The sequence below is a fragment of the Sceloporus occidentalis genome, unplaced genomic scaffold (assembly GCF_023333645.1).
Source record: "Sceloporus occidentalis isolate IW3139 unplaced genomic scaffold, rSceOcc1.0.p SCAF_4, whole genome shotgun sequence".
Lineage (NCBI taxonomy): Eukaryota > Metazoa > Chordata > Lepidosauria > Squamata > Phrynosomatidae > Sceloporus > Sceloporus occidentalis.
The window spans coordinates 39,537,152-39,557,229 of NW_028316984.1; the positions used below are offsets into that span (position 1 = coordinate 39,537,152).

Sequence of the window (20,078 nt, forward strand, 5' to 3'; positions counted from 1 at the left end):
GGCAAAACCTCTGAGGCAGAGGATGCTCCTCCACCTCTGAGATGGCCTTGCCGCTGCAGCAAACCTATCCTGGGGTTTGCTTGGCATTGGCAAGATTTATTCAGAGGAGGTTTCTGCTTTCTGCTGAGAAGGCAGAGAGAGTGTGACTTGTTTGAGGTCACCTAATAGGCAGGGTAGCGAACCCTGGTCTCCAGAGTCCTAGTCCACCACACAAAGCTACATCCCAAACTTCTATCCAGGAAGAATGTCAAAATGTCCTCAATTTTGGGCATGAGTCAGTAGCATGAATTTATACTGTTTTTAATGTTTTTGTCCTCCATTTTTCTTAAATGTCCTAGATTTTGCCCTACATTTTGTTCTACATCATGTCTTACATTTTGTCCCGGTTTTGTGGAAGGTAATTATGGTAACCCTACAATTCCTGGGCCTAAGGTGGCTTAGTTAGGCCTTATCCACACTGCAGCAATCATCCAAGATGATATTACTTTAACAGCCATGGTTCAATGCTATGGAATTCTGGGAACTGTAGTTTGCTGTAGCACCAGAGCTCTGACAGAGAAGGCTAAATGTTTCAGGAAATTACAATTCTCAGAATTCCATAGCATTGAGCTGTGGCAATTAAAGTGGTGTCAACCTGGATTACCTCTGCAGTGCAAATGCCATCTTGCAGGAAAAAAAATGTGTGCGCGCATGTGTGTTTGTGTGTGAAATTCCTCCACATTTTCTAGAGGGCATTTGGCAGCAATTAGGGCAAGTTAAAAAAAAAGAAAAGAAAAGAAAGAAACAGTAAAGAACAAAAAACTGATCTTCAGAAAATGGTTCTGGGGGATGCATATTGCCCACGGGCCATACCTTATTTCTCGGCCATATAACCTTGCCACTGTGGCAAAGTACACCATTAGAGTCAAGTCAAAATAAAGAATTTAGCTCTGCTCTGAGAATGAAAGGCCACCATTTTTATATACTTGGGGTTTGGACCAACATCTGTACAAACCCAAAGTTGTTGCCTGGTTTCTTGCTATTTGCAGTGTCTTTAGCAGAGATAATCTGGGACCATACATCAAGCAAATGCAGGGTGATGAGAAGTCACCCTTTTCCAGGACATGTCTTACATTTCAGCCTTCTGTCCAAGAGGAAATCCAAAATATCCTCCCTTTTGAGCACACGACTAAGGAGCATGGATTTATATTTATAATAGCGTTTCTAGCTTTTATTTTGTAATGCCATACATTTTTCTTGACTGCCCTACATTTTATGGTGCCTTGTCCTCTTTGTGGTTAGGACACCTGAGCAAGTAGCCATTCTGTTTCCACCCCCTTTCCCTGACAAATATCAAACCCCAGAAGGAACTACTGTTGCTCTTTACTGGAGTGGAGGGATAAGGAATTCATGCTAAGGAGATCTGCCACACTGCCAAAATAAAACAGTTTGACACCACTTTAACTCTCATGACTCCATCCTGCAGAATCCTGGGATTTGAAGTTTGATGAGGCATTCACCGTGGTGCCTCACAAAACTACATATCCCTGGATTCCATAAGATGGAGCCATGACAGTTAGACAGGTGTCAAACTGCTTTATTTCTACAGTGTGGATACACCCAAGGAAGCAGCTGGTCTCATGGTCCTGGGGATCTCATGCTCACAGATGGAGTGTGTCCTCCAGTTTTTACTGGAGCAGCTACTTCATCATCATGTGCATTGCCTCCCCACTCCCTCTCCTCATCACCATTGAGAAACAGGAGGTGCAAAAGCTACAGCAGTGCCTTACGGGTTTAGATAGCTGCTGGGGCAATTTTTGAATAGGACACAAAAGGCTAAAGAATAGCCAGCAGCTCCCCATGTAAAAAAAAAGAAAAAGACACAAGAGAAACATGTGCATTAAGCCATACTTTATGCATATATATCCCTAACAGGATGCTGCCCATGGTGGCCAGAAAATGGAATGCTGATTTAGTGAATGCCTTGCTCCTAAAGGCAAGATGTGTATCTTTTCTAAAATTTTAAAGCCACTCTGTATACTTTGGAGAAGGCCAGTGCAAGGCTGCTTCCTTATCTAGATCATTTACTGGCTCCATTCTGTGGAATCCGGGGATAGATAGTTTGGTGAGGCACCAGAGTTCTGATAGACTAGACTGAATACCCCACCAACTTCAAATCAGAACCATTTATTAGTTCATTGTTGTAGATCATCTGTGGGGCTAGGCTCAAAGCCAGATATCACCAGTGGCAAATACTATTGCTGATGTTTTTTACTTGTTACATATGTAATTAATGTTTTGTACATAGTGGTTTTTGTGTTTCCTGTGACATACTGTTTTACAGTCTCTGGGTTATATCAGGTTGAAGGTGTGGCTGAAGTCTGTGTTGATCAAGCATTTCTGCACTGCTAAGCCACTGTCTACGTGCCACTGTCTGCGGTGCGGCTAACAGCTGTTGTTGTATTGTCAAGACAATCCCATTAGCCTTTAATGACCACCTGTCCCTGATGATTATCCTGTCACTGGCTCATAAGGTCCTATTGTTGTTGCTCCTTGCTTATATAGAAAATGAATTAGAAATACAATTGGAAATGTGTTCCTCAGTCTTTTCCTCAAATTGAAATTAAACAAAAATGAGAGGTTTTTTTTTTAAAATAAACAAATTAGTAATGGAATGTTCCAAATTGATTTCTCCCCCAACTAATGAATTGTGAGAAAAATGCTTATTAAAAGAAGGTATTGGGATAGCCAGCATATCGTAGTAGTTTGAAAATTGGTTTGATTCCTTGCTCAGCCATGGAAACCCACTGAGTGGCTTTGAGCAAGTCGCACTGTTAGCCTCAGATAAACCTGTCATAGGTTTTCCTTAGGGTTGCCATAAGTCAGAAATGACTTGAAGGCACACAATAACAACAAATTCTGGTCACGTGTCTGTGGATTCTGTAGTGCTGTGATTGTAGATACTCCCAAGTTTGCAGAATTTAAAGAAAAAATGGCGAGGGGGACATGGATCCCCCCTTTTTACATGAATGAGCCTTCCTTGAAGAGGGTTTAATCTGTTGAATGACAAGAGATCTCATATTGAAATAACTTTAGGATCTCTTGCTTTAGTCAGTTATATTTTTTTGTGGTAATGAAAAAGTTGCTAAGAGCCAGCATATCACAGTGGTTTCAGTGTTGGACTATGGCTCTGGAAACCAGGGTTCAGTTCCCACTCAGCCATGAACCCTTGGAAGAAGGCAATGCCTTGAAAGAAGACAGTGACAAACCCGCTTTGAACAAATCTTTTCAAGAAAACCCCATGATAGGTTTGCCTTAGGGTTGCTATAAGTCAGAAACAACTAGAAGGCACACAACAACAACAGGAACGAGAAAGTTGAAAGCCACCATGGTGTAGTGATCTGAACCTTGGACTAGGACATTGGGAGACCAGGATTTGAATCCCCACTGGAGGACTTGAGGCAAATCATGCTCTCTCAGTTTAAGAGGAATATGGAGAGAAAATCTTTTTCAGGTCTGATAAAAAAAAAAAACCCTAGGAAAGGGTTGCTGTAAGTTGGAGTCAACTTCGGCATGTGACAAGAAATGAGAAAGTTGGTGCCAAAGTGCAGGAGTCTTTCATTCACTGTCTTGCTAAGAGAGTTCTGAGAAGGAGGAGGAAAATAATGTCAAGGCAGGCTCCAGTAGGCTCTCCATGGTGCTTAAAATAAAACTACTTGTTTTCTGTGCATTTTAACTGATTTATAGTATTAGCCTTGGCAGAAATGATCAGTGAAGAGATTGAAATCAGAGGATAAGGAAATAGGTGACTACCGGGAACAATACTCCCCAGTGTGGTGACCTTGGGCTGCAACTCTTACTGTTCCCAACTAATATAGCCAATATATCTGAAAGGCTCCAGGTTCAGCAAGTCTGACGTAGTGTGGGTTCTGTTGTTTCTGTATGCTGCATAGAGAAAATAAAATCAAGGATATGGTCTAGCTCAGAGACAAGCAGACTTGAGGCTTATGGGATCCAGTTTTTATTTTACTAGAAATCTGAGATCCATCAACTAGAGCCAGGTAGAAAACAGTAGCCAAAGTTGGGTGGATACATGCCATAAATCAAAGAACAAGCTAATTCTTTGTCCTGGAGCTTATGAGTTGAAAAACGACCACTTTTAAATGTTCTTTCATAAAAAACAAAAACAAAAAACTCTTGTCTTGATTTCCCCCCCAAGTCTTCTTTTGCTTTAGCCCAGTGAGGAGGGGGACCTTTGCTACCATTATCCTGCAGGGAGCCAAAAACCCTTGCCAAACTCTGTTGCAAATTACAGATCCTGATTTCTCTTCTGTCCGCCTGTGGTCAATGATACATTATATCACTGTGGAAGATCTGTAGGCCTCGTGTACCCATTTGTCACTTCCCATGGGGTGTACCAGCTGTCTTTGGGGGGAAAATCCAGAAGGGGCCTAAATAATTGTTGTTTGGGACCTCAACTGCGGTTTGGGGGTCAGTTTTGTACAAATGACATTTAACAGGGTAACTGCACCCCCTAGAGGCTTTTGGAGGCACCAATTGCTGATTTCTGCTGAATATCATGGGGGAGGGGTCTTTGGAAGCCCTCTAAGAACTGCAAAAAAGGCCAGTGCAGGTTGCATGTGGCCTGCAGACCATACAGTTCCTATCCTTGTTTTGAAGTAAATTTTATCTCTTCTTGCAGAGTATCCAACATGTGATCAGTTAACCTGTTCCAATGGAGCCTGTTTTAATGCAAGCCAGCACTGTGATGGCAAAGTAGATTGCAGAGATGCATCTGATGAAGCCAACTGTAGTAAGTACTACATTTTCAGGCCCCAGAACAATCAACACACTCAGGATGCATCTACACTACTAATTTGACATTGCTTTAACTGCCCTGGCTCAGTACTAAAGAATTTTGTGACTTGTAGTGTTCTGAGATATTTAGCTTTCTCTGTCAGAGAGTTCTAGTGGCACAACAAACTACAAATCCCAGGATTCCATAGGATGGAGTCATGGCAGTTAAAGCAGTGTTGAATTGCACTCATTCTGCAATGTGAGAACAGCCAATGTCATAATAAAGTAAAAGGTGGTGGGATTTATTTCTAGGACACATTTCTTGCCTCTCATTCTTTTTTAGCTCATGGATGCTCCAGTGCTCAGTTTCAGTGTGGAAATGGAGAATGCATCCCTCGAGCCTTTGTCTGTGATCATGATGATGACTGTGGAGACAGGAGCGATGAAAACTCTTGCAGTATGTTGATTTTCACTTTGGCTTCTTTCATTCATTTGCATCCCAATAGTTAACTATCCTAAAATACTACAATATTTTATTTCATCATTTACACCTGCTTTCTGGATTGCATTCTGAAATAGAAAATATTTCAGTAGACATTGAGTTTGAGTAGTGTTCAAAACACTAGGCTACTCTCCTTGGCTGATCGCTTATTGTACCCAAAGAGGGGAAAGACATCATTGAAAAAGAGGATACATTTTTAGATAAGATGTGCATGTGGTATTTTAGAACTATAGATGCTTATCTGGAAATAATTATATCATTTTAATAAAAAATACAATATGTGACTAGGACTGACCCAGTGGGCTGCATGTTTCCTCAAGTCTGCTTTCCGTGTGCTAATTACTGATGGACAACTTCACTCTTGCTCTCCCTTTTTACTACTTTTTACTCCCTTTTAAGCCAGACAGAATTTTTGAAGCAAGATTTAGTCAGACTCTGAATCTGAAAACATGTCCAACTGAAACTAATTTTTATTCTGCTTCTATAGTGAATGGTTCCATATTCCAGATCTGGTCTTATCTTATCTATTGATGTTCAGTTTACTTCCTTGAATGTCAGACAGAGAAGATGGAAGTAAGCAGTAGTCATAGTTATTGCTGTTGGACAGAGTTTGCTTCAGTTAGTTTGATTTCCACTTAGCCAAGTTTAAGGTCTGTGAGGTAACCTTAAAAAATGACATATGAACATTTTTGTTGTTGATGATAATATATATTTGCTGTTCTATTTTTTAGCTTATGCAACTTGTAAAGGGAATTTCTACACTTGCCCAAGTGGTCGTTGCATTCATCAGAGCTGGATTTGTGATGGAGATGATGATTGTGAAGATAATGATGATGAAATAGGATGTGGTAAGTAATGAAGTTACATGAATTTGGTGGGCCATTTGCAGATAAAACTCTATCACCTTTTCTAATGAATCTTATTACAAATGCATTTAGAAGACAACTTGCCATCTTTTTTACTTTTAGAAGTTCTGCTCACACAAGCAATTCTATCAATATGTTTTGTTTTGTTACTAATTTTCAAATGCAAATCAAGCATCCATGAGCTAAAAAAGAATGAGAGGCAAGATATTAGGGAAAATCAGTATATTAGGTTATGACTTAGCAAGTTTAGGTTATGTGGTACTTAAAATGCAGTATATCAGAATCTCTGTCCAGCATGCAATGGTGGGCCAGTGAGTTATAAATTAGTGTTCTGTGATGATATTGTGGGATACCTTTAATGGATAAGATCTGTTACAAAGCCCGTCTCCTAAAATAACATATGGTGCAATGCATTAAAAAAATAAATGTTAATCATATCAATAACCACCACTACCACTAGCAAGGATTCATTCTTACATAGATATGTATGCAAACGGAGCACAGGCCTCTTAGCATTTGTCTCAATCTCAGTGTGGTGGAGTCATTGGCCTTGTCAAAGAAGAGGAACATTCTGGCCCATATCAGAGATTCCAGATTCATCCTGGTGTAGTTCTGAAATCAAAAAGAGTTTTTCCACAAAGTATGTCAGAATACACATATTATCAGTAACATTGATGGGAAAACTGAGAGGTTCTTCATACATTTGTTTTTTAGGGGATTACATGAAGTACTTTATTATATCTAAAGATCCCATCTATAAATTTCTCTAATTCCTGCTTGCAGGTGTATTTATAATATACAGAGACATATTCCAGGGACTAGTGTCTGGAGATGACAGTTGTTGAGTATAAAGTGCATCCCTTCATAATGTGTGAACTTTTCTTTGGAAATAGTGGGAAAGTTTATTGTGTTCACGTGATAATTTTCTCATATATATGTATGTACGGTTGGCCCTCTGTATTTATGAATTATGTGCCCACAGATTCAGCTATCCATGGCTTGAAAATATATATATTTTAAAAAATCCCAAAAGCAAACCTTGATTTTGCCATTTTTTAGAAGGGATACCATTTTACTACAACATTGTATATAATGGTACTTGAGCATCCATGGAGTTTGGTATCCACAGGAGATCCTGGAAACAAACCTCAGTGGGTACCAATAGTCTACTCGTGTGTGTGTGTGTGTGTGTTTGTGAGACTGTCTCTTTTACATCCTGTTTATTTATTGAATGGGAAAGACAGAGACAGGGAACTGGAACATTTGCTGCTAGAGCTAAAGCTTCCTAATGCTATGCTATGGCTAGAAAGTTAATGGCAAAGGCATGAGCTTAAAAATTTACATTTTGGACTTGACTTCCCAGGATCTCCCAATGGGTATAGGTAGTGACCATCGTGACTGAGTGATTCTGAGAGTTTTAGTCCAAAAAAACTAACTTTATCAAGCTGTGCAAAAAAACCGTGGAGAACCAAATTCTTCTTCACACCTAAAATAGGATTTGACAACATTGCACACTGTCTCTTTGTTCTGTTCTATAGAAAGTGGTCATCGAGAGTGCTACCCTGGAGAATGGGCCTGCCCTACATCAGGGCAATGCATTCCAATTGGTAAAGTCTGTGATGGAACTCCAGATTGCCCTGCAGGAGAAGATGAAACGAACATAACAGCAGGCAGGCTCTGCAGTGAGTAATAACACAAGAAAGGTGTATAGAACACCAGAATTGCCAACTGTGATGCACTTCTAAGATGATTGCATTGGAAAGGCATTTTAAATTTTGACGGGCATGTTCTATGTGATTGATACCATAGAAGTGGCAAACTATTGTTTAGGTTGCATGCCTTTTGATTGTGACACCTTCCTGATTTTTCCATGCAAGTTTTTTGTGTATCAATTCTAGGGAATTTAAAGTTTGATAGTAATAAACTCAGTTGACATCTACAGTGTTCCATTACTTAAGATAAATGCTTATGTGAGTCAGTGAGGGCAGCATTTGGGATCTGTAGCCCTTTAGATGCTCTTGGACATCCTGTTAGTCCTATCAAACATAGTGAATGATTAGGCATCATGAAAACTAGTTAAGTGATGTCTGGAAAGCCACAGCATACTCATCCCTAATATAGAGAATGAATAATCTTTCCATCTCCTATGCCTTTGTCACATGTCACTGATTATGAACTTGAGAATGGCTATTGGTGGATCATAGCTGTTAGTTGACTGTAGTGAGGTTAATGCACAAAATTATCTGATACACCAGCTGATATCTTTGCATTGTGCTGGAGACTCCTTGATTACCAGCTTCATCACACTGTCCCTGTGATTGTTTTGGGTTTTGTTTGACACAGTATTTTTCATGACTCATTCTGTACATCCAAGTTGTTGGTGCCGTGTACTTAACAGTGCAATTCAACTTCGTCTCTCTCTTGCTAGACATATCTCGTTGTGCAGCTTTGAGCTGTCAGTACCGCTGTCACTCTTCCCCATCTGGAGGAACGTGCTATTGTCCTGCAGGATATGTGATTAGCAGCAATGACAGTCGCACCTGTATTGGTAAGTAAACAATATGGAGATACTGATCATCCATCTCTAAACTCTAAAAAAACCACAACAGTGCTAGAATTTATTTGCTACAGAAAGTTGATGGTATTCCTTCCTTATTACTGACAAATTAATGAGGGCGTTAAAACAGCTCTCTCAAAGCTCTGTAGCACTGGCTATAGAGCAGTGCAAATGAGTGGGAGAAACTATGCAGTACTAATAAACAGTCTTGCAGCTAGAACCAAGCTGAAACCAAAAATTGAGTTTCCCGTCTTATAGCTGGAACTAAGCTCAATCAGAAAGAGACAATGTACCAGGTTACACAGTCCCTGACTTAGTCCTAGATGGTCTTACTTGGGGAATCTCCCTAGCCAAACAGACTTAGAAATCAGCCCACCTTCTTTCTACTGTATGCTCTCATTGTACCTCATTGTATTTGTCTGGTATGAAAAGAGAAACAGATATTCACCCTATCCCTAATTCCAATTCAGTATAGTTTCCACATTACCATTAAGTTAAGGTACCTGAATTGCTTCTTTGAAGCTTTGAAGATGCTTCCAGTCTAGAAAAAAAGAAGTAGCTGTGCTAAATGGAGTTGGTGTTGCTGTTGTTATTGTTACTATTATTATTACAGTTGGCCTTCCATATCCATGGATTTAGCAACCATGGATTCAGTTTTTCATGGCTTGAAAATATTCCTCACAAAAATCCAATAAGGAAGCCTTGATTTTGCTATTTTATATAAGGGACACCATCTTACTGTGCTGTTGTATTTTATGGGGCTTGAGCATCTAGAGTTTTTTGGTATCCACGGGGGGTCCTGGAAACAAACCCCAGTGAATATCAAGGGCCCACTGTATTATTAACTTTATTTATACCTTGCCTTTTCCCTAAAACTGCTACTCAAGGTGACTATTTTCTTCTTCTATGATGATTTTAACTAGAACTTGAAAATGTTGCCTTTTTGGATGACAAATGGGCATGCTGGCTGGGGAATTCTGGGAGTTGTAGTCAGCATACCTTTCGCCCAAGCTCTGGTTTTAGGTAGGCCTTGCAGGTAATGTGAAAGGTTAAGGGAAAGGGGGCATTGGAACTGCATGCCAAAGTGGATCAAATTGTGCACTAAACAAAGTTGAATTGTGAGTCCTAGATAATTAATGGAAATTAAGCAATTTTCTCCATGGTCTTTTTTTACATAATTTATTCTGCCTTTGTTAATAATATACAATAATAACTGTGCCAGGATCTGATTATTGTTAGAACCTCATTAACACTGTGGACCATCTTCTATATTATCATATCCATATCATTATTGATCTGTTATTTTGTTATTACGTAATAACTGTTAGACAATTGTTGCTGTTTTTATATGTTGACATTTTATGCAATTCTTGAATTGTAATAATATAAAATTGGGGGAGACAAAGACTGAAAAATATATATGGAAGAAAAAGGAATTTTGTGCTGGTTTTACCTGTGGAGATACAGTAGTCTTTCCATGTTTGTGGGTTAAACATTCATGGATTTAATTATTTATGGATTCATGTATTTGCCCCTGCCAAGGCATTTGTAGGTCACCAATGTGATTCTGTGGTCAGTTTCTGCTGGAAGCTGACCTTAGAGTCACTAAGAAGGACCTTTAGATGCCTAGAAAACTGTCCTCTTAGGTATGTATGTATGAATATATCTGGTCTATATTTATGGTTTTTCCAGTTTTGCTGTGTGTGTGTGTGTGTTTATGACCCTAAACCTCTTGAATGTTAAGGGCCAACTGTATATAGTAACTTTCCCTCATATAGAAGATTTATTGGTATATTTTTTCATTAATACTAAAAAAAAAAGTTTGTCAATCTCCGTAGTTTGTCTCTACACCACTTGCCATGTGTGTCCACTGGTCATATACGATAGTCATCATTTGAAGCCTTTGGTGGAAATTAATACAGTATATTCCAGGTTTGCCCATTCATCATGGTTGATCCCAGCTTGTACAGATGCATTTTTACTGGGTTTAGGAAGTGTTACTTTTGTGAAGCATTCAGCAGGGAAGGAGAGGAGCCATAACTGCTCTTTCTGTTTTGAGTACTTGGGGTTGAGTTTGAGTTTATGAGCTTTTGTTGTGATTTGGGACAGAAAATGTCATCTGGTTCTCCAAATTATGGCAAAGCCAATTATTTTCTACTTTTTTTCATTTTACTGCAAGACAAAATGTCTGATATATAATCCTGCCATTGGTTATGTATCTGTGTTCCACTGAATTCAGTAGTCTTTGTTACAAGCATGACTAGATGTAGCACTGCAGTGTTTTGTGCCCATAGTGGAAAGCAGGAGCAACATGGATGTGTAATCTGTTCCCTTACCTTTTGGCTTTCTTCCCAGCACTGCTTGGCTGTACCATTTCAGGCGATAGATTGGAGCTTAAGCTATTGAATTATCTTCTGTACAAAACATTTATTTTAGATTGAAATTCACATAGCAAGGAGAAGGGCTCGAGCATAGTCTTCTTCATGTCATATTGTCTTTTGTGTGCAGATAATGTGTACATGTGTGTGTGTATTCAGTTGTGTTCCTATCTGAAGTGGTGTAAATCCAGCCTCAGTGGGAAACACCTTCATCTGTTGGTTTATTCTGGATGCTGCTTTACTCAAACAGCCATTGAAAATCCATTTACCTGCAAAGTAATCCAATTTCAGTTGTCCTTGCAGTTTTTTGAGGTGGAGGTGTTTGACCTTCTAATACCCAAAGCTGTGTTCAAATTAGTGTCAGTAATCTGATAGTTGCTCTTGTTATAAATGTTATGGGACAAGAGAGGAAGAAGCAACCTAGCTCCAGGATAACACCAGAAATGTCTGAAGACAATCTCTTAGATTGCCTCATTTGCTTTAAAAATAGTAATTCTGACAGACTGCTCTCTCCTAGTGAAGAAACCCAGCAACAATCACACCTGTAATATTTGTTTTTATAAAAAGTTATTATTATTCCTCTGTTTCAAAAGAGGTTCTAAAAAACTGCTTAGGGTTAGAGCCATAATGATCCTTACTATTTTAAGAAAGGTACTTGTCCCATATAAAAAGACAGACCAAGTTAACTACACTGGTTTAAAATAGAATTGTCATGACCTTACTCTATGAATTAGATGCCATGTACTGGTTTGATTAAGCCTTGGAGTGTATCAGTGTATTTAGATTTCTTCCCCATTATGTCCTGAGGGCTCACGAAAGATTCTTATGAATCCTTCACTCTTACATTTTGACAAGCAGGTTAGTCATTGCCTCCCCTGCCCCTGCCCCTGCCCCCCCCCCCCCCAACATCTCATCATCTCTGACTGTTGGCCATGCTGATTTAGGTTTATGAATATTGGAGTCCCAACAACATCTGGAAGGCCACAAGTTCATTACTCATAGACTAATCCAGGGGTGGAAAAGCTGGCCTTCCAAATGTTTTATTGCAAGTTCTAGTGGCCCTAACCTCCAAAGCCAACAGTAAGGAATGCTGGAAGTTGCAGTCCAGTAGCACTTGAAGGACTGAGATAGATTGAAAGTTAGAATCTGAGCTTTTCTGGGGTGCTTTTGGGTTAAAGTAGCAACAACTGCATTGGGAAAGCTGATCACAGATCTCTGCTGTTAACAATTGTTTGGCTGTTAGAATACTGTTTAAAAGTATTCTCTGTTGTTATCCCGCCTCGATCTTTGGAGAGGTGGGAAATACAAATAAATGTTGTTATTATTATTATTATTATTATTATTATTAAAAGAAAGCAGCTTTTTTTAAAAAAGGGGAATCTATGGCCCGGTACATACCTGCTTGAAGGTCTGGAGTGGTGGTGGCGGTTTTTCCTCCGCAGGGAAGCCACAGCCGCCAAACGGTGCGGCTTCCCTGTGGAGGAAAAAGAACCTGCAAAAAGCGGGGTTTTTTTTCTGCTGCACCAGTTATGTCCCGAGTGCGCCAATGGTGCACTTGGGACGTAACTGGCACGGTGCAGTGTGCGGACGCTATGCATCCATTATGTCATAATGGTGGTGCCCATGTACACAGGGCGCCGCCATTATGCTGCCGCCAGTACATGCTAGGGTTAGGGTCCGTGTGGTTGCTGTGCGGTCCCATAACCCTAACATGGTGTGAGCATGGCTCTTTTGTGCCGTCTGTACCGCATCTCTGTCATTTATAGCTAGGGATTTGCATATAAACATATAGTAATTTGATACCTTTCTTGAATCTATGTATTCAGTATTTTTGAAATCTTCTTTGTGTTTCAGACTTTGATGACTGCAAAATGTGGGGGGTTTGTGACCAAGTGTGTGAAGATCGTGTTGGCCACCATCAGTGCCGTTGTGTAGAGGGTTACATCCTAGAGCATCACCGTCACTGCCGAGCTAATACCTCATGTAAGCCAGTAGCCTCATATGTTGTTTCCTTCACCTCTACTCATGCTTATTTTGAAAGCTAATATTATCTTTTCAATCTGTCCAATACTTGAAAGAAAAACCAGTAATGTCTTTCTGATAAATGGAAAGCCCATGAGTATAACACAGGCAGACTTGAAGAGCTGCAGTGCCTCCCTAACTCAATGCGGTCACTGCCAGGCCCATCTATGTATGTTTCACTGTTTCTTGATGAAAGACCAGGCTCTAGGTTTCCCAGATTTCTTCTACTAAACAATGTAATCTGACCCAACCAAACACTGAAAACTATTCATTTTCCGTGGGTGAGATTTAAGTGCATGTTGAATTCTGCTGTTGAAATCAGTAGTACTGAAACTTACTTAATTGAGTTGAATTGAAAGGTCTCTCTGTCAGTCCGTCTATCTGTCCATCTATCCATTTTTTGGCTGAGAGCTACCATAGTCTTTAGTGGCTTGCAGTTGGACTAGGACTTTGGGAGGCCGGTCTTTGGAAGTTTGGGAGGCAAATCTCTGCTCAGCCTTGGAAGTCCATTGGGTGACCTTGGACAAGCAACCCTCTTGCTGCCTTTGAAGAAGGCAGTATCAAACCCCTTCTGAACAAATCTTGCCAAGAAACCTGTATGATAAGATCTGCATAAGTTGAACTAAAAAGCACAGAACAACAAGCAGCAAGTCTGTTAGTCGAAACAATAATTGAACAGCACTGTTTTCAGGTAGAATCAGGATCCTGGAAAGATACTGTAAACTAAATTAGGTTTAATAAAATGATTATAAAAAGGTGTTTATAAAAGTACCAAACATTTTGAATTCCATTTTCTGTGCATTATGCTTTGAAATCCTAAATATGTAAGAGTAAATTAAATTAATATTTTAAAACATTGAAAACTTGTTGTTGTTTTTGTGCCTTCAAGTTGTTTTTAACTTACAGCGACCCTGAAGTGACTCTATCATGGGTTTTTTTGAGGCTGAGAGTGTGTGACTTGCCCACGGTCACCCATTGGGATTTTATCAGTTTTTCTAGATGTGTAGGTTTTACCATAGCCCCTTTTAACCATATGCATACATGTTTCCTATGTGGCTAATTGTATTGAATTGGTATCTGTTGTTTTAGGTCTGATTGTCAACACATGTGGAAATTACCTAGAAAATGCAAAACTGATATTTTTCTTGGCATATACAGTGCGCCTTCCCCTTACGCAGGGATCCATTCCAGAACCCTCCACGTAAGGGATATTCAGTGTATGCTGAATCCCCATAAGAAGTAATGGGGCTTCTGCCTATGATTTGTGGTGGTGTGTGCATTCCATGGGTGTGGGCCCCATTAGTTCTTCCGGGGTGCTCACCGGGCTCTTCCGGGGTGGCTTTCAGCGTATGCTGAAAGCCGCATATGGTGCACCTGCATAAAACGTGGGCACACTGTAATAGTCTGAACAATGAGATGAACACTTATCCATGCACTTAGTTAACTGTATGGGCAGGTAGCCAGGTTTCTAGATAATCCTGATCTTTTAGGATTTCCTATACCATAAAGAATGAAGTTCTAAATGTTATACAAATAAGGCAGCCTTCTCCAATCTGGTGCATTTCAGATGTTTTAGAATGTAACTCCCAGCATTCCTGACCATTGGTCATTCTGGTTTGGACCAGAATACGTGGAGGGCACCGGGTGGATGAAGGCCTGTTTTAGGGATTTTATTTTAAAGGTTGATGGTAGTCAGTTAATTATTACTGCTAAGTCTCCATTCTGTCCCTTCCACTTTAGAAGTTGTACCCTGATGCCTATTTATTTTTAATTTTTATTTATTTAAGTTATTTATACCCCGCCCTTCAGCCCTAAAAGCTCTCAGAGCGGCTTACAATTATTATTATTTTTAATTAGAAGGTTCCCTGCCCTCAGGCTGACAATCTAAAAAGACTTGACACAAAAGTAGAAGGGAATGGTGGTGGGAAGGGGATCAAGTCCAGTGGTTCTTCTCTCCCTCTGAGGCCTGGACCATGGCAGATGGACTGGAGGAAGGGCCCTTCTTCTTGCTCTGGCTAGCCCTGATGTATATTTACTAAAAGATGCAACACTGGTGCCATCTGTATTTTCAGCTGGAGTTGCCTCGGTAATTTTTTCCAATGGCCGTGACTTGCTGGTTGGGGACCTTCATGGAAGGAGTTTTCGGACTCTGGTGCAAAGCCAGAATCGTGGAGTAGCTGTTGGCGTGGACTTCCATTTTCAGCTGCGTAGGATATTTTGGACTGATACTGTGCAAGATAAGGTAGATGAAAATGTCAAGCAAAATGGTATTCTTGGACCCAGAGGGATCCAGAAAAAGGATGTGTTGATAACTTGTTATTTCTGTGATCAGATTCAGGGCCTCTCTTTGTTTCCTAACAAGAATGAACTCTGAGATGCTTTTCCCCGCTTTTTTTTTTTGGGGGGGGGGATAATCTTCTCATTTGCAACCTATGCTCTTACATGTAATATATCAAACAAAGCATGCTATTATGCTATGGTGCTATCTTGAGCAACTCTTAATATTATTGGGAAAGGAGTCCAAAAACCTAATTAAGAGAAATAGTAGACATTCTTTCAAAACTGGATGTATTTTTCTTTTCAATTTCTTGAAACTTGATCATTTAAATTATGAAAGTACAGTGTTCTCAGAGAAGTTAAAAATCAGATATTTCTCAGGTATATTACTGATAATTGAGCTTCGGGTAAGAAATATTGACATTACGTTGTACTGTGGGCCAACATTTTATTTTATTGTTTTTATTCCTCACAATGCTTTTATTCTGAGCTAGGAATGGTTACATTTTTGAACTACAGCTGCCAAAATCCCTTAGAGAGCACAAGCAGTGCTGTCTGGGAGATTCAGGGTACTCTAGTCCAATAAATAATGTTTCCAATTCTACTTTTGTTTCATGTTATTCAAAACATGTATTCTACTCAAAATCAAAATTATTACTCTTTTTGGAAGTATCATAAGTTAAAGACTATGAAGATAGTTTTTATTGATATATATATATTTATATATATATGCATATTTCACCAATATCGATTCACTAAAATCGATTATATTGGGAGGGAGAAAGAAATTTTCTCCCCAGATAAGCTGATCAGTAGCAGTTTGCGGGATGCTTAACCTTCAATTTGTGACGTGCAGAACCTCTTTAGTAGTATATGGATTTACTAACTTGAGCCGTATGGATTTATTTTCATTACTTCTGTTCCGTCACTAGCACCCCAGAGAGTCACTAATTAGACATTACTTCATTTGTCTAGGATTTTAGGCCTTATCTGCACTGTAGAAATAATGCAGTTTGACACCACTTTAACTGGTATGGCTTAGTGGTATGGAATCCTGGGATTTGTAGTTTATTGTGGCATCAGAGATATCTGCCAGAGAAGGCTAAATATCTCACAGAACTAAAAATCCCAGAAGTCTGTAGCATGGAACCATGGCAGTTAAAATAGTGTCAAATTGCATTATTTCTTCCTTGCAGATGAGGCTTCAGTGACTCTGGGTTTACTGTTAAGACTAAATAATCCTCAGATTTATGAAAAAAGTAGCTTTCAAATTTACTGGGGCAAATTGTGGGATGGATTTTATGTGTTAAGGAGCCTGGTGAAATTACTGCCACTTCAATCTCTGCTAGCCACTTAATTTACAGGGAGCCTGTTCATAATCATCCTGGGCAAAGCGCTGTATTGCTTAAAAAGACCCAGTTTTGTTTAACCTTTACATATGCAAATAGATCTAGATTAGGCAAATCTATAAATATTGCAATAATTTAATTGGAAATACAGTCTGTTACAATGTAGTGGAGGGAAATGATCAGGTGATGGGCCTGCCTGTTCTACTCTTGAAAGTGTAGGAGGCTAAGTGCATGGTACGTGTTGCCCTCCCTTGCTTCTTATTTCCTGTGCAATTCCAACTTCCCTTTCACACTCCACTTTAGCTATGATGTAGCTTTGCATCTACAGCTCTGCTGACCATAGGTAATGTCAGCCAGGATCCCATATAATCAGGGTTTACAAAACCTTCGTAGTTTTACATCCTGGTTAAGAGCACTATGCCAAACCTTCAACTCTTACTCTTATCTCCTTAATTTTTCCACTGCTCAACTGCAACACCTTCATAAACAGCATATAGATATTAATTAGTAAGAACAAGTTTGCTGTAGTAAAATGGTAGAACAAGGCACCACCAGATGAATCACTAGGCTACAGTTTATATGAAACAATTTTGTTAATATTGAAGTGTCCTTTAAAGGGTGTCCTTTGGATGTTTAAAGACCCCACTACTATAAATCAAAATTATTTTTCAGGTTTTTTCTGTCAGAATTGATGGCTCAGATATCCATGAGGTTTTAAATGTTTCAGTCGACACCCCTGAAAACCTAGCTGTAGATTGGATTAACAACAAACTGTACATTGTAGAGACCAGTGTCAATAGAATTGACATGGTAAATCTTGATGGAACTAATCGTGTAACTCTTATTGCTGAAAGTTTGGGAAACCCCAGAGGAATAGCTGTTGATCCTACTGTTGGGTAAGTTTTAATGTTTAATGAAACAATCTTTTCTATTATAAGCTTGTAGAATTCAGAATAGTGCAGGTGGTGGCATAAGTATTAATAGCAATACAGGGGCCTTGGCCTTTTCCCTTCTGTGTTGTACATTAGAGATAGCAGCAGCTAATCTGTTTGTTCAAAAGTTCTTTTCACAGAATCTCAACCTAACATAATTTGCAAATAATTTTTTTCCAAATCAGACAATGTGATTGTCTGGATTTTTCTCATTTTGTCTCTCATAGTTGAGGTCTACCTATGATGTCATTTACAGACCTCTCTCATCTTTTTAAGTGGGAGAACTTGCACAATTGGTGGCTGACTAAATACTTTTTTGCCCCGCTGCCAATCCTGTAGAACTGTTGACATTTGAAAATTCCTGGGTGTTAGTGTAACATATATGCTGGCTTTTAGTTTCTTTCATGTCATTGAATCATTTATATCAGTGCTTCTCAGATGTGGGGGAATCAGTATTTCCCCCCCTAATGTATCAGGGGCCTTTGACATATTTGCATTGCCCCCCACCCCCCCCCCCCCCGCCGCCGGAAACTCTCTTCTTCCATCTGTCCTGAAAACTCTGTCGTCTGGCAGCCAATGACTTATGGACTGGCATCAATCCAGGGACCACTACTTTGAGTAGCATCAATTTACACAAGTGTATAGAACAAGCACTCTAGCGTTACTGAGCATCACATCAACAATAGACAAAAAAGTGGTTTATCAGATTGATAATAATTTCTAAAAAGGATAGTGAATTTGTTATACATGTGCACAAGTCCTCCACCAAGGTCCCTGCTGGGTGAACTCTAAACCTACAGCTCAGTACATTGTCATGAATGTGGAAGTAGAGTTCAGCTTAATGGTACTGGAATAGTGCAATAGGTAGCATGAAATGTGGATTTGTTTTTAAAAATCAAAGCATTTTTCTTTAAGTGTTTAAAAGTACAATATTAAGCATACTTCCTAATAAGCAATATTGAGCTCTGTGAGATTTGCTTCTGGGATAAACATGTTTAAGATTACGCTGTAAATTATTTGAACTTGCTTTTGTAAAATGAGATTTACATGTAAATGGATTCACTAGCTTAGAAATACACATCATAAATATGCTGAAATGGGTTCTTGTTTGTGACAATCTATGTCATATTAAGTTTGTTAATTTTTAGGGTACTGCTAAGATTTTTTGTTTCATTTATTTGAAAAGGATGGTCAATGTAATATTTTCTGTTTTCTTTCCTAGTTATTTATTTTTCTCAGATTGGGATAGTCTCTCTGGTGATCCTAAAGTGGAAAGAGCCTTCATGGATGGAACAAATCGTTTAGATTTGGTTAAAACAAAATTAGGCTGGCCTGCTGGGATAACTTTGGATATCGTATCAAAGAGACTTTACTGGGTGGATAGCCGTTTTGATTACATTGAAACTGTAACTTATGACGGACTACAGAGGTGGGAAGTGGTTTAAATTAATACATTTGTGTGTGTGTGAATTGATTGTTCTATAACTAGAAGTGAGTTTCTTTTTAACCAAATGTATAGCATAATTTTAATTTTGGTGTGCAGAATGTTAATGGAATTCTGGAAACTGTGGTTTTGTGAGACATTTAGCTTTGTCAGAGAGCTCTGGTGCCACAACAAAATTCAGTTCCCAGGATTCCATAGCATTGAGCCAACACAGTTAAAGAAGCCATAGTGTGATCCTGAACCGTATAGGCCTTATAGGCCATGGGCATGACTCTGAATCTTTTTGACAATAATGCTTTTCCCAAATGAGTTAAATATTACATGAAACTTTTGAATTACAGATATTCACCCCTATTTTTAACAGGGTTAGTAAGAAAATGGTAGAATATCTTTGTTGCAGGTGTTGATGCATAGATGATTGTTAGGAGAGGGGAAGGTTCTCTTACAGCACATCTTAACATGTATATTATTTCCTGGCTGTGTAGGATTTCCCCCCCACTTCAGATGTTGATCCTAAGGTGACTGGTGGGAACTAGGAAGTGTTTTCCTGCTGTAAATGTTGGCTCCTAAATTGTCCATAAGACTGCACAGCTTCTTGAACACTTCTTTCATTTCCAACAGAAAACTTAATTGGAGTTTATCACGTGGGGGAGAAAGCATCATGCTCCTGTTTTTTTTTTTCCTGTTACCATTGTGCAATTGCTTGATATTGCAATAGCAACGAAACAATAATGGGAGATGATCACACCTAAACCAAAAACGATACCGCTCCACTTTAATTTCGGAAGAATAGCGCTTTTAGTGTACATACCTGAAGCATTATGATTCCATTTTTGCAGTGCATTTTTGCATCCTTGCGATTTTTCTCCCCGGGTCATAGCTGTGATTTTGCTCTTCTGGTTTACCTGTATTGCACACTTCCGGTATCCAAGTCCTTAGACAGTGTTGTTGAGGGAAGGACGATATTTTGGGGAT

General features: G+C 39.3%; 1 protein-coding gene across 1 annotated transcript in view; it reads left to right on the forward strand.

The window, feature by feature from the left end:
• The window catches only part of LRP2 (LDL receptor related protein 2), a 203,180-nt gene that overhangs the window by 57,531 nt on the left and 125,571 nt on the right, over positions 1-20,078 (forward strand). Inside the window, exons 5-13 of the mRNA XM_089523031.1 lie at positions 4,682-4,792; positions 5,120-5,233; positions 6,010-6,126; positions 7,683-7,826; positions 8,573-8,692; positions 12,934-13,062; positions 15,174-15,343; positions 17,400-17,623; positions 18,882-19,088. Coding sequence (XP_089379157.1) covers positions 4,682-4,792; positions 5,120-5,233; positions 6,010-6,126; positions 7,683-7,826; positions 8,573-8,692; positions 12,934-13,062; positions 15,174-15,343; positions 17,400-17,623; positions 18,882-19,088 — 1,336 coding nt within the window. The remainder of the gene's footprint in view (positions 1-4,681; positions 4,793-5,119; positions 5,234-6,009; positions 6,127-7,682; positions 7,827-8,572; positions 8,693-12,933; positions 13,063-15,173; positions 15,344-17,399; positions 17,624-18,881; positions 19,089-20,078) is intronic.